This window comes from Phalacrocorax aristotelis, chromosome Z (assembly GCF_949628215.1).
Source record: "Phalacrocorax aristotelis chromosome Z, bGulAri2.1, whole genome shotgun sequence".
Taxonomy (NCBI): domain Eukaryota; kingdom Metazoa; phylum Chordata; class Aves; order Suliformes; family Phalacrocoracidae; genus Phalacrocorax; species Phalacrocorax aristotelis.
In genome coordinates, this window is record NC_134311.1 from 51,732,468 (window position 1) to 51,745,867 (window position 13,400).

The 13,400-nt window shown below is 41.7% G+C and overlaps 1 protein-coding gene across 1 annotated transcript in view; it reads left to right on the forward strand.

Annotated features, from left to right (window-relative positions):
• The first annotated feature begins 1,798 nt into the window (after nucleotides 1-1,798).
• The window catches only part of GLIS3 (GLIS family zinc finger 3), a 177,939-nt gene continuing 166,337 nt past the window's right edge, over nucleotides 1,799-13,400 (forward strand). Inside the window, exons 1-2 of the mRNA XM_075078828.1 lie at nucleotides 1,799-2,258; nucleotides 10,422-10,544. Of these exons, the coding sequence (XP_074934929.1) occupies nucleotides 1,871-2,258; nucleotides 10,422-10,544 (511 nt within the window). The 5' untranslated portion in view covers nucleotides 1,799-1,870. The remainder of the gene's footprint in view (nucleotides 2,259-10,421; nucleotides 10,545-13,400) is intronic.

Consider the following 13,400-nt stretch of genomic DNA (forward strand, 5'->3'; position numbering starts at 1 on the left):
TGTTTGTATGTCCTTTTCTAAGGATCTAGTCACCTGTGCTAGGGCAAGGTACATTCTGCTTTTAAAACAAACTCAGAGGATTTAAGAACATTCAGCTCTCCCTGTCCTTGTGGTTGAACTGCAGAGAGTGACCTATGCTTCAGCCAGGCATGAAACTAAATAACATTGCTTTTAATTGTTGTGCTTTACAGTTTTTATTCCCGTAATATAAAAATGTAACAGTTAAAAATAGCATATAGGATAAATCTTTTATGACCATTTAAGTGTGGTTGGGGCATAGCGTTCTTATTAATGTCAGCAGGGATTTTGCTCTTGCCTTTGAAGATAATATACTTAGGCTTTTCTTCATTAGTGAGTTATAACTAGAGAGTGTGAGTGAATATCTATGCATATATGTCTATACAGACACTTAGATGGCTTTTACTCTGGAAGTGTGCTATGAGTGCATTTTTGCAAAATAAACAGGGATGTTTTGGGTTTTTATGACAGTTCACAAGTGGAGAAAATTGAGACGTGGCAGAGTCACAGTAAGGGAAGGGTTAAATATGAAGATGTTACATGAATTTAAATCATTAATATACTGGTTATAATCTTGTTGGCTTCAGTGTTGAAAATTATGTGTGCTGAAGGTAAATGTTAACAGTTCAGTGTTTTGCTGCAGCAAGATCATAATATTAAAACTGTAATGTATACATGAATGAAAACCATAACTCCATAACTGAAGCCATACTTCAGTTTTATTTCTGTCAGCTTAATTTGTTTGTCTGAACAAGTTAATTAGGCACTGAGTCTATGACTGAACAAACTACCTAAACATGTGCTTAATGTTAAACAGATGAACCTAGTGATGAAAGTTGGGCATGTGCTGTTCAGCTGAGTTTGGGTTGAAATTACCCCATCTGTGTGATATCTTAGCCCAGTGATTTACACTGACAAGTGCAGCTTTTGCTTACAAATCTTTTTTTAAGTCAGGAAATGTTTAGATCTCATTGATTCTGCCTTGGGGTAGGTTGTGGCTGAGATGATCTCTCAAACCCCTTACCAGTCTTGTCTTCTAAGATTTAAATAAGAGGAAAACATAAGTGATGAAAAGTCAGAGTGCAAAAATTATTGATATAATTTAAAATATATCCTTGAAAATTTGCTACTGTATGATTACATTTAAATTATGGCATAACTTTAGGCTTACAATAAGCATCCACCTTTGAAGTGTTTATGAATACTTTCGTGCTGTGCTTTCTTGTAATACTTTTCTATTGTGAACACACAGAGTTTGAAGGACAGTAGAATAATTTATCTTCATACTGCTGTATCGATATACTTTAGAATGTGAACTGGTATCTCTTGTTTTGTTTACATCTGCGTAGCGCTGGCCTACTGTGTGTGCTTTTCAGCACCATTTCAGCTAACAGACTGAGAAGATGGCAGAAAAAGGTGTGATAGCTATGTTCACCCTAGTGACAACTCCCTATCATAGTCTTTTCACTCCTGGCTGCCTTCTTACACTTGGTCAGCATTCACTTAATTTCATGGCTGGTTTAGTTAATGTGAAGGCAGCCGACCTTATTGCAAACTTCAGCTTTTGAAGAGGCAGGTTTTCTCTGTGTTAGAGCTCTAAGTCATTGCTTGGCTTTGTTCTTTCTACCTGACAGACCCTATAGTGCTTGTACTTTGTTTCTTGTAACCAGTAATGTCACAGTCATGTGCAGACCTCTTTTGTGTATTATTTACTGCAATACAAATTATTCTTATTTCTGTATTTTTTTTAAACAGGCATAATACACAATGGATTACTTACTGACTTTGGATTCATATCAGTCATAGCGGTGTGTCTGTAAAAACACACTCCGGTTATATTAACTTCTTAAAAATGAATGGGAGGTCATGCAGTATGAGCCATTGCACAACAGGTATTCCTCATGGACCTAGGATGGTCAGTGGACAGCAGATCCCACCTATCAGAGTTCATGCAGGAATGCCCTGCCCATCTTCAGATAGCAGCACCCCAAGCCCAGCTATTGGAAACTTGTCTGCCGGCCTACACGTAAAGATGCCCCTTGGAGGAGGGGTAGCGCCTCAGAGCAACATCATTGACAGTACTGTTCACCTTCCTGCTCTAAGTCCTAGGAAACAAGTGGTTACAAATGGGAAGCCTTTATTACAAGTCCCACAGCCCCCAGGACTGCCAGCCCCACAGTCTTTAAAGCCAAACCAGCAAGAATTTGGAAATGCTTTCTCCCCATGCACAGGTGAAGGTAAGACTCCTTTCTCTATTGCTATTAGTGATAGCATTTCTTCTGCAGTAACACATACCCAGATGGAATCCAGTCTCTTCTTTATCGCTGTTTTACTACAAAGGAAGATATACTGAAACAAAATGTCATGCTACTTTCCACAAAATTCACCATTTGATTGTTCCCAGTGGCTTTGTATTACACAGCGGTTACTCAGAATCCCTGAGTTGTCCTAAGATTCTTTATAAACAGTGTAGTTTGACTTGCTTTGCTAACCTAACCTATTGTCTTAACGAATCCAGATAGTAATTTCATGTTCTGTGGCACCAGAATTTTGTGAGTGCTGTCAGAAATACTCCTTCGTGGATGCATGAACACAGCTTTCCACCGGTGACTAACAGCTGCTTACTGATGAAGGCAGCAATGTAGTCATGCTTTTTAGAGTGCCTAGGCTGGACAAGTTGTAAAGTACTTTGGAGCGTATCTTGACCATAGATTGGCAATCCATTTTTTGGAACCACTGTTTATGCTGTAGAAAATAATGGTGCAGAGCCCTCACAAGATTTGGAGGCTGGTCCTCTGTGAGTAAGTGCTTGTCCATCAAAAACTACTTGACTGCTTTTGGGTCTTTGAAGTCAAAACAGAACTTTTAAGTTTTCAGTACTTCTTGATTCTGGTCATGCTGGAGGCAGGGATACTCTTTTGGAGGAGTTTTGGTAACATAGTTTCAAAACTGAATGTACATAGACATGAGAATTTAATGTATAGAAATAAATTCAATTGTTTGAAATACCAAAAAACCTTGGGTTGATAGCTGAGAGAAAGTGCAGAACAGGAGACAGAGATTTACAATTTCATTCCAAATGTGTTGCTTCTCTGTTTTCTGTTTTTCTTCACTACTTCCCTTTGAAAAGTTAGGAAGGCCATCCCTCTTCAGCAAGACTTGCAGGCTTGAAACTGGTATCTTTTCAGAACAAGTTGAAAGTTAACTGCATGCTTGAATGCTGTGCTGAGTCACACCAGTGATAATGCATATACATATTCATTGGGTGACCTCTGAGATCACCCGTCTGATGCTGGCTTTGGTGGTCGTGGTGCGTGTAATTCACAGCATATAGCTTTAAGCTGCTGCTAAGTGGAGAGAGATGGACTTCTTACATGATGAGCTTTGGAGGAACTTATCTGTCTTTCACTACAGGTGGAGCCCGATTCCTGCCGTCTTCAAGATTACATGCTTAAAACCAGGGAATCCATGCTGGGATCTCTGAAAGAGCCCTACATAAGGGCTAATCCACCTGCAGTATGTGTTGCAGAGCAGCATCACAGTACGAAGAGAATGTCACCTAGTTAATGTCCTGGGTTTGGGGATTTTGACCTGTGCCTGACCGCTCTGTTCCTAGCTGCTGTCATTTCCATCTTTCCTTCTTGGCCTGATTAGTTCTCATGTATGTAAAGTAGTCTGCTGTTTTGTGGGGTAGTGAGTAGAGAACTTGGCTGATGGGCTGGCATTAGGGAAGCTCATGTATAAACAGTGCTGGTTAGACAAGATACTGTGGACTTCAGATATGATGGACTTCAGATTCTCTGTTTGTATGGATTGGAATTAGTAATCCCTCACACTTTAAAGTACTTGTTATTTGTAGGACCACTTACAGAGTTGAAGATGACGCGTGCTGGGAATGTACCCACTAGGGAAGAGCTAAGTCTCATTCATTTGGCCATGTTCGGATAATTTTCTAAGACTTGGAACTTTGCTGTGCTGTATAATGCATAGTATGTATGTAAATAAGGCTGTAAACCTGCTTGTGCAGCTCTTTTATATTTTGTTCTTTTCTTGTCGCAGGTACATGGAGGGAAATGTCTTTTGTTAGGTGCTTTAGTTAAACCTTCATCTCAAGAAGACAACAGTTTTACAGTTGTCTCAGTATCAGTTATAGAGGTTTGCACTTTTCAAAGTTGCTTTTTGTTGGTTTTTTTTTGTTTTTGTTTTTTACTTTAAAACACATGAGAGAGTGAAAGCAGCAAGATACACAACAAAATAGCTTGTTGGTGATTTGGAATAGTTTCACTGCATTCTTTCAATAATGGATAGAACAGTTAAAAAAACACAGTAGCTTCAGTTTGGGATGGAGGAAAGAAATGGAATATTTTGGGGCAATGCAGTTGTGTGCGTTTTCTTTTTTAACAGAGGGGTTTTTTTTGACAGGAGGTGGTGCTGAGTACTCAAAAAGAGAACAGCAATAATCTATAGTAACCACAATATGCAGAGAGCCTTTACTTTGCATGAAGACTCTCTTCGTCTTGAATAATGTTACAAAGCTTTGAAAGGAGGTGATTTTTAGAAAGGATGCTACCTAAGTCACATTAAGAGAAACTGTTAGGCTTTTGTGCATAATGAGAGCCTGAAACACATTGTGCTGTATTACTGTATGGAGCAAAAAACCAAGTCTGAACATGCACTGGTGTATATCTGTCGTGGTTTTAGCTGGGATAGAGTTAATTTTCTCCACCATAGCTGGCATTGTGCTGTGCTTTGGACTTAGTATGAAAATAATGTTGATAACACGCCGATGTTTTAGTTATTGCTAGGTAGTGTTTATACTAGTCAAGGACTTTTCTAGCTTCCCATGCTCTGCCGGGTGCACAAGAAGCTGGGAGGGGAGGGGGCACAGCTGATAGAGCAGATTCAAACTGGCCAAAGGGATGTTTCGTATCTGTAACGCCATGCCCAGTATGTTAACTGGGGGGAGCTGCCTGGGTGAGGGAGGCAGCAATTGCAGCTCGGGGACCGGCAGCGTCGGTTGGTGGGTGGTGAGTGGTTGTATCACTTGTGTTTTTGTTTTTTTCCCTTTTCCCCTTTTCCTTTTTATTATAATTATTGTTATTATTATAATAATAATTATTGTAATTATTTTATTGTAATTATTAAACTGTTCTTATCTCAACCCACAAATCTATTTTTTGCTTTTGCTCTTCTGATTCTGTCCCCCATCCCACAGAGGTGGGGGGAGTGAGCGAGCAGCTGCGTGCTGTTTAGTTGCTGACTGGGGCTGAACCACGACAGTCCTTTTTGGCACCCAACGTGGAGCATGAAGGGTTGAGATAATAACAGTTTCTGGTCACAGCATTGATTCATCTGTTCTCAATATTAGTTTATCCGATCTGCACCATGCTGTTGTATTGCTGTCTCTGTTAAAGATTGGTGTTTCTTTTTTCTGATCTGCTGTGCTCTGCAGTGATTAGTGATGTTTTGCCTGGGAGAGCTGTTTTTAAAACATTGGCCTTGAGTGTTCTTTGGTATTTGAAGTTTATATTGAAGCTGTTACTGTGCATTGGGTACCACCCCGTGGCGACAATTAGCAATTATACCTCCTCCTCTGAGAGGTTTTTTATGGAGGAAATACAGAACGACACCTTAGCTACCATCTTCTATAATGCCTTGTCTTTCATTACAACAACTTTTCAGTATCTTGAACATCCTTTGGTAGTTAAGACACATCTGTTGGTATTGCTTTGGTGGACTGTTTCAGGTCTGTCAAAGGTTAATAAGCAAGTTAAGGATATAATCCAGAGATCTGCCCCAAGGCTTGATAGCTATGCATGGCAGGGTATGTGGGATAGTATGGGCAAATGCCTAAGATGGTGGGCACCCCCAGTGTCTTGGGACTTCATTCCTGAACAAGTGCAGAATCCTGAAAAATTAGTAGAATGTTTGGAGGAACTATGTTGTCACCCAGGCAATCCCAGAGAGATATAAATCACTGCAATGTGCTGGGGCCTGGCCCATGCCTATCGAGCCCTGTTTAACACTATTCAATACCCCCAAGGGGAAGAGAAGGCCTCTGGATTCAAAAAGGCAAAGAGAAGGAAAGCAACCAGCACTGCGGCCCCTCAAACCCCCATGACAGGTACTGCTGCTATCCCAACCCCAGTGACAAGCACTGTGGCCACTCAGACCCCCTTGATAAACGTTGCGACTACTCCAACCCTGGTGGCAAGCGTAGCAGCTGAATCAGAGGATCAACCTGTGCCAGTATCAATTGCCCCCATATGCAAGAAGAAATCCTGGAAGAGAAAGTCAACTCGTTTAGAAAGAGATGATAGAAAAGCAGGGCCATCATGAGGAGAGGAGGAGGAAAGGGAAGAACTCATACAAGAAACAGAAACTACCAGATCCCTATCCTTGAGTGAGCTGCGAGATATGCGAAGAGATTTCGGCCCTCGTTCAGATGAGCACATTGTCACCTGGTTGCTCTGATGCTGGGATAACTGGACCAATAGCCTGGAATTAGAGGGGAAGGAAGCCAAACAACTGGGACCCCTTTCTGGGGAAGGGGGCATTGACAAAGCAATTGGAAAAGGGGCACAAGCCCCAGCCTCTGGAGGCGACTCCTGTCAGGTGTGAGAGAAAGGTATCCCTTCAAGGAAGATATTGTCTATTGCCTACCAGAATGGATGACCATGGAGAAAGGTATCCAGTACCTGAGGGAACTAGCAGTGCTTGAGGTGATTTATGGTGACCTAGATGATCAACAGTCATCCAAAGATCCAGATGAAGCCGAGCGCAGATGACCCATGTGGCGGAAGTTTGTATGGAGCACACTATCGACACATGGAAACTCACTGGCAGTACTGGCCTGGAAAGAAGATGAGGCACCAGTGGTGGCAGAGGGGATTGATAAACTCCGGGATTATGAAGCAAGTCTCTCTTCCATCCTTGTCTCGGCTGTGGAGAAACTGTCCCAAAAGGTTCAACAGCTCGAAGAGGATATGTTCTACTCCACACCTGTACAGACCAGCATCCCAGCTATAAGGACTATGCATCCCTTTGCTCAAGAGAGACAATACACACCATGGGCCACCCTATGGTTTTACCTGGGTGACCATGGAGAGGACATGAGCAAGTGGGATGGAAAACCTGCCTCCACCCTAGAGTCACGGGTACGTGAGCTGCAAAGAAAAACAGTCAGGGTGTTCTTCCAGGAAAGCTGCTGCTCCGGTTTCCAGTAAGCAATTCCCCAAAGAGAGGAGTAGAAGTGCTGGTTTTATTTCTGTTCTTAATAAAGGGACTTTTGATTTGCACTTACAAGAAGTGAGAAATGAATACTATGATCAGGAATAGAGGGGCCCTGCCTCCAGCCAGGTGGAGGAAAGGGAGAACTGGATTTACTGGACTGCGTGGATCTGATGGCCTGGCACATCAGGCCCACAGCAATATAAGGCTGTAGTGGCCACCGGCGCACAGTGCACCTTAATGCCATCAAACTATATAGGGGCAGGACCCATCAGCATTGCTGGAGCCACAGGGGGATCCCAAGAGCTAACTGTATTGGAGGCCGAAGTGAGCCTAACTGGGAATGAGTGGCAGAAGCACCCCATCGTGACTGGCCCAGAGTCTCTGTGCATCCTTGGCATAGACTGCCTCAGGAGAGGGTATTTCAAGGACCCAAAAGGGTACAAGTGGACTTTTGTTGTAGCTGCCTTGGAGATGGAGGAAATCAAACAGCTGTCTACCTTGCCTGGCCTCTCAAAGCACCCTTTTGTGGTGGGGTTGCTGAAGGTCAAAGAACAACAGGTGCTGATTGCCACCACAACAGTGTATCAGTGGCAATATCGCACCAACTGAGACTACCTGATTCCCATCTGTGAGCTCATTCATCGACTGGAGAGCCAAGGTGTCATCAGTAAGACCCGCTCACTCTTTAACAGTCCCATATGGCCAGTGCAGAAGTCTAATGGAGAGTGGAGGCTAACAGTAGACTATCATGGCCTGAATGAAGTCACTCCACCGTTGAGTGCTGCTGTGCCAGACATGCTAGAACTTCAGTATGAACTGGAGTCAAAGGCAGCCAAGGGGTATGCCACAATTGATATCACTAATGCATTCTTCCCAAAGCCTCTGGCAGCAGAGTGCAGGCCACAGTTTGCTTTCACATGGAGGGGTGTCCAGTACACCTGGAATCGACTGTCCCAGGGGTGGAAACACAGCCCTACCATTTGCCATGGACCGCTCCGTACCACACTGGAACAGGGAGAAGCTCCAGAGCACCTTCAATACATTGATGACATCGTGTGGGGCAATACAGAAGAAGTTTTTGAGAAAGGGAAGAAAATAGTCCAAATACTTTTTTTTGCTTTTGCTCTTCTGATTTTCTCCCCCATCCCATGGGTGGGGGGAGTGAGCTAGTGGCTGCGTGGTGTTTGGTGCCGACTGAGCCTGAACCACAACAACGTCACTGACTTCAGTTACTTTACCTCCTGTATGGTACTGATGGTATAATAAGCTTTCTAGTACTATGTTGTGCATATGAAAAAGAAAATAGTATAATGGTCGATTTTTTTCAGTACATAAAAATGTTTTAGTACAGTGTTTTTGGTTTTCCCTCTTTTTTTTTTTTTTTTGCTAGGAGTGTACACTTTTGTGTACCCATGTTAGATATTTTCAGACAGGTGCAAAATGCAGGCATAACAGTACATGTATTAGGCACTGGAAATCTACAGTCTCTCATTTTGTTTGATATGTGTATTTGACAACTTTCTGTGGATAATTGGTTTCACACCTCTGAGATTTACTCAGTCTTAGAAAGAGATCTTTACAACAGTATCTGCTGAGATGAAAGGGAGCTAGAGAGACATCAGGAAGGAATGAGCAGAAAGAGGAGAAGGGTGAGAACAGTAAAGGGAGACACAAGACCATAACCTGACCAGCACTGGTCTTCAGTTTTGCTCATCAATACAGATCTTTTTACAGAAGTCTTGTAATGAAAAATAATATATTAAAAATCCATCTTTCTACTGAGTGGTCTGTTAAGAAGGTAATTTTTTTTTAAAGTGTGTAAATTTCAAACAGTTAAAATCAGAATTGGAATTAGTCCAAAGCTTAGGTATTCAAGGATTTATTACCAGCATATCTGCACTTTATACACAACTGAATAGTATTTTGTTTTCTAGAAAACCTGGTAGCTGTTCTTACTGCTTGTCTTACTCCTCTGTGCAGACGGTGGACTTGTGAGCGTGAGCTGGACTACGTTCAGGCATATCGTGAGTGTTCTCACGTAGTAATAAAAATCCCCAGTCTTTCTAAAAACACCACCTATTATCTGGAAGGACCAATATGTTCAACACCTATAATGTTTTCTCTTACTCAGTGAATAGAAATGTTTTTGAAGTCTATTGAGAGGTATTAAAGATACATATCCCTGCTGGTGCAGGTAGTTGTGGGACTAGCTGGGGAGGACACCTTGTAGTTTTCCCTCAGCATTATTTGTTAAGGACCACTGAGGGCAGGGTCCTGCTGGGGGAGTTGGATCCCTGGTCTGAATTGCTGTGATCATCTTTAACATGCTTATGGCAGTTCATTCAAAGTTTAGGAGTGGGACTCCCTGTCCTGTAAGACAATGTATTTTATTCTTAAAGCAGTTTGGATTTGGCTGATGGAGAATTTCCACTGTGACTAAAATACTGTGCTGTTGGTGGGGGTGGTGCAGCTGGTGCATCTCCAGTCACTGTGCTCATAACCCAGTGGAGAGGTCCAACATAGACGCAGGGAGGGGAGAGGCAGCTTGTCAGCCTGGCTTCTGGTCTTCCTTACTGTGATTGTGGTTTCAGCTAGTAGATCTGGTAAGACTATCTGGAAATTGTGAGCAGTAGAGCCGTAGCTATCTCCTTGCATCCCCCATTCTTCCTGGTAGCTGGTGGCACTGCACACATGGGGAGTAAAAGCCTTGGAAAACAGTCTTTTGTTCCACCCTGACTGCTGTACTAACACCAGTGTAGTCCACATGTGGGTATGTCACTAAGACACGGTTGTGAAGAGTTGACATGAAAATACTCGAGATGGGACTTGACGAGGCAGATCTGGACATTTTTAAGAAATGCAGAAACTTGTGCAGGTGGGCACAGACTCCTTTTGTTCTCCTTTCCAGGGCCATTGAAAAGACAGCTGTCATATTCCATTGCTGTGGTTCCTGCAATATTAAGTTATTCCTTGACATGAAAAATCATTGTGTATTTTATTTCATATTTTCTTGGAAATGTGACTACTTTTTTCCTAGTAAAATGGGTCAGGTAGCTAATGTTCATGTGTAAGGTGAGCGTGGAGATCGCTGAGGTTCTTCCTTAACCTGAAAATAGTTGACAGGCATTAAATCTTGCATTTGGTTTGTTTTTTTTTTTTCCCCAGACAGTGTGGAAGAAGAAGGAGTTCCAATGCTGCTAAGCTGTGTGAGAACTGTGAACTTGGTCAGGGAGGATCATTTGTATCCAGTTGCCAAGAGAGCCTTGTTTTGCTTTTGAACAATAATGGCACAGGTCTGTAAGGAGTGTTATATGCAGAAGTGTTAATCAGTAAGCAACTTGAGCCACACTTGAAAACTCTTTAACATACTTACTTTGCTGTCTAGTACTGTTGTTTTTATGTGTCAGTTGGCACAGTCTGAAAAAAGATGTTCATCAGTATTCTGTACAGTTCCTTACACAGAAAGCTTGACTCAAGACTTACTTTTTCAGTTGTTTTCTATAATCGTCAGCAGTTTTAAAGGCTGGTTATTGATGATGTTTAGGTACAGCAAAGTGATTAAGTGATAATGATCTTAGTTTTATCCAGCATGGCACATTCTCTAGCTTTGCACATGCTTCAGTGGCCTTGATCTGCTTGAAAAACAACACAGGATCCATCGAGGCATGGAAATCAGTACTTGCAGCTCTGGCAGTTCTTGGGGAAATCCATTCTGAAGACAGTAGGGATGGGTCTTGGTGGGTTCTTTTATCTGCTATATGACCTTCCAAAAGGATACAGCTGAGAACATGAGACTCCCTGAGTTTAAATCTGCAATTAGTTTCAGGGGCTGGATGACAGACAATCCTAGGCAGGTTTGAGAAGGTTCACTGTAGTTCTTGGTACGCCTTTCATGGAATGTGCAGGAGGTTTCTTCATTTTAATGTAAAAAGTGGTGCAGAGATTCTTGTTACAAGACGTTCCTTTGGAGTGCTTATTTCAGGTTAAATTTTTTTTTCTATCTGCCATGTTTCAGGCATGGTTCAACTCCTGAACATGAATGATGTTCAGGCAACTCGTGGAGCACAAATGATGGAAGGCTGTGATTGACATTGATTTTGACTCTGTACTTTTAAAGTATTTATCTTAAGAATTCAGAATTTTGTTTAAGAACAAAACATTTAATAAAATAAAAATAGCTGGTGATACCAAAATGCACGTGGAGCTACATGGTATAAAGGCCCCAGGCAACTTATAAAAATTCCCCGAAGAGTGTTAGGTTTAATGCCAAAAAGGATCTACTTTACACAGGAACTGTAAAATCCCTCAAGTGTATTAGGCATATTGCCAACACTTACCCATTCTGTGTTAAGAGTGTAATTTAACTTCTCTCACACACACCCAGCCTTATGCCTTTATCCTCTGCTTTGTGGGCCTGGCCAGTGAACTTCAAAATGAATTGCAACTATGCAAAATACAGTATAGTGAAGGGGTAGATTTAAGTAAAGTAATATTTTGTAATCTTCTTAGACCAAATATTCTTTCAGTCTGGGGCAAACCAGTTGAAGGTGCTGGGGTGTTTTTATCAATAGCTTTATGACACCTGTTTTCACCATGATGACAGCTTGCTGTTGTCAATAACATCCAAAGAGTATCTCCAGCAGGAAGACTGCAAAGAAAGCATGGGCGAGCTGGATGGGGAGACTGCAGAAAGCTCATGACCGGTGGAAACCTCAGTATGCCTTTAAATGTTCTCCCCAGCAAAATTCCCAAAGGGTAAAATCAAGGCAGATGTATGTTCCTGAGAGGGTGACGTCCAGGAATGTAGCATTTCCTTTTTTTTCCCCTCTGTTGTCACTGATTAAAGTATTCTTATGCATCTGCCCTTATGTCATCCTAAGAATGAGTAACAAATTTTGTATCATCTGTCAAGTTTGCAGAGAGGAAGATTGAATGCCTCAGGTCAAAGCATCATAAACAAGGAAACCAAAACAGGCCAAACTATAATATTTTCACTTAACTTTGAGAATCTTCAGCATAGTGCATGATTTTTCAGGTTTTTTTTTTTTTATCACCAGGAGGTGGCACTAACAAAATCTGTTTTCGTACAGATAGATGTATATTTCAGCCACCTTTTTATAGGGGAAATTTGGAATAAAGATCCAATTGAAATATGAAAGTTCTGGAAGTTTTGTACCTGAAAATTTTTGAAAACTGCTTTGAGGCATGGAGTAAGATTTAAGTATCTTGTTGTGAATATGGGTAAGTCACTTAAATTTGCTGTGCCTCTTTTGCTTTCACTGGCAAATTTTGGATAAGTTATTTTTACATTTTTGCAGTGCTTTGAGATTTCCACCTGAAGTGCAATTTATTGATGTCAAACACAAAATTAATTTCAGGGCTGCATGTGAACCTACAAAGAGAGAACAGGTTGTTTGTGCCTTTACATGGAGGAGCAGGGTGCCAAAAGGCAGCCTGGTGCACAGTTAAGTGTAGATATGTGCAAATACTGCGTTTTGCAGAAGGATTTGGCTTTTTTGCCTATTACCATTGTATTCTTCTTGAACTATATTGCCTTTCCTAGCAGTGCTATAACATGATCTTCACAATGGTGATGTATTCCTTCATTTGGTCCCCACTGCAGCAGACCTGTTTGATGATGGTGAACAGAAGCATACCCACTGCTTGTATTGTTTTAGCTGCTCTCTCCTACCCCCCACCCATGGAAAACAATGAGAAGAGAAGCTGGTCTTCTGACAACTTTTGTGTACATAAAGTGTAAAAATGGTCTTCACTTACTTTCAGGGTCCTCACACAGTTCTAAATACCTGGGGTAGTCCTGCAAAGAGCAGGGAGTGGGACTTAATGATGCTCATGGGTCCCTTCAGACTTGAGATATGCTGTGACTCTGTGATTCTGTAATTCCTCTGTGAATGCAAGTGGGAATTGTCTACACCAATTAGATTTTTTTCTTTTCTATTTTACTTATGGATGGTCTTTCTGAAAATGAATGGGATAATTCTGTCTGAGTTCAAGGAAGCTAGGGGAATTGGTATGGCTTTTTTTAAAGGACCATGCTTACATGTTTGGACTTTGGCTTAGCTTGCACAATAAACTGCCTTAAAATTTATCTGAGCTGTTTCTAACTGGGTTATAAATAGTCTGCATGT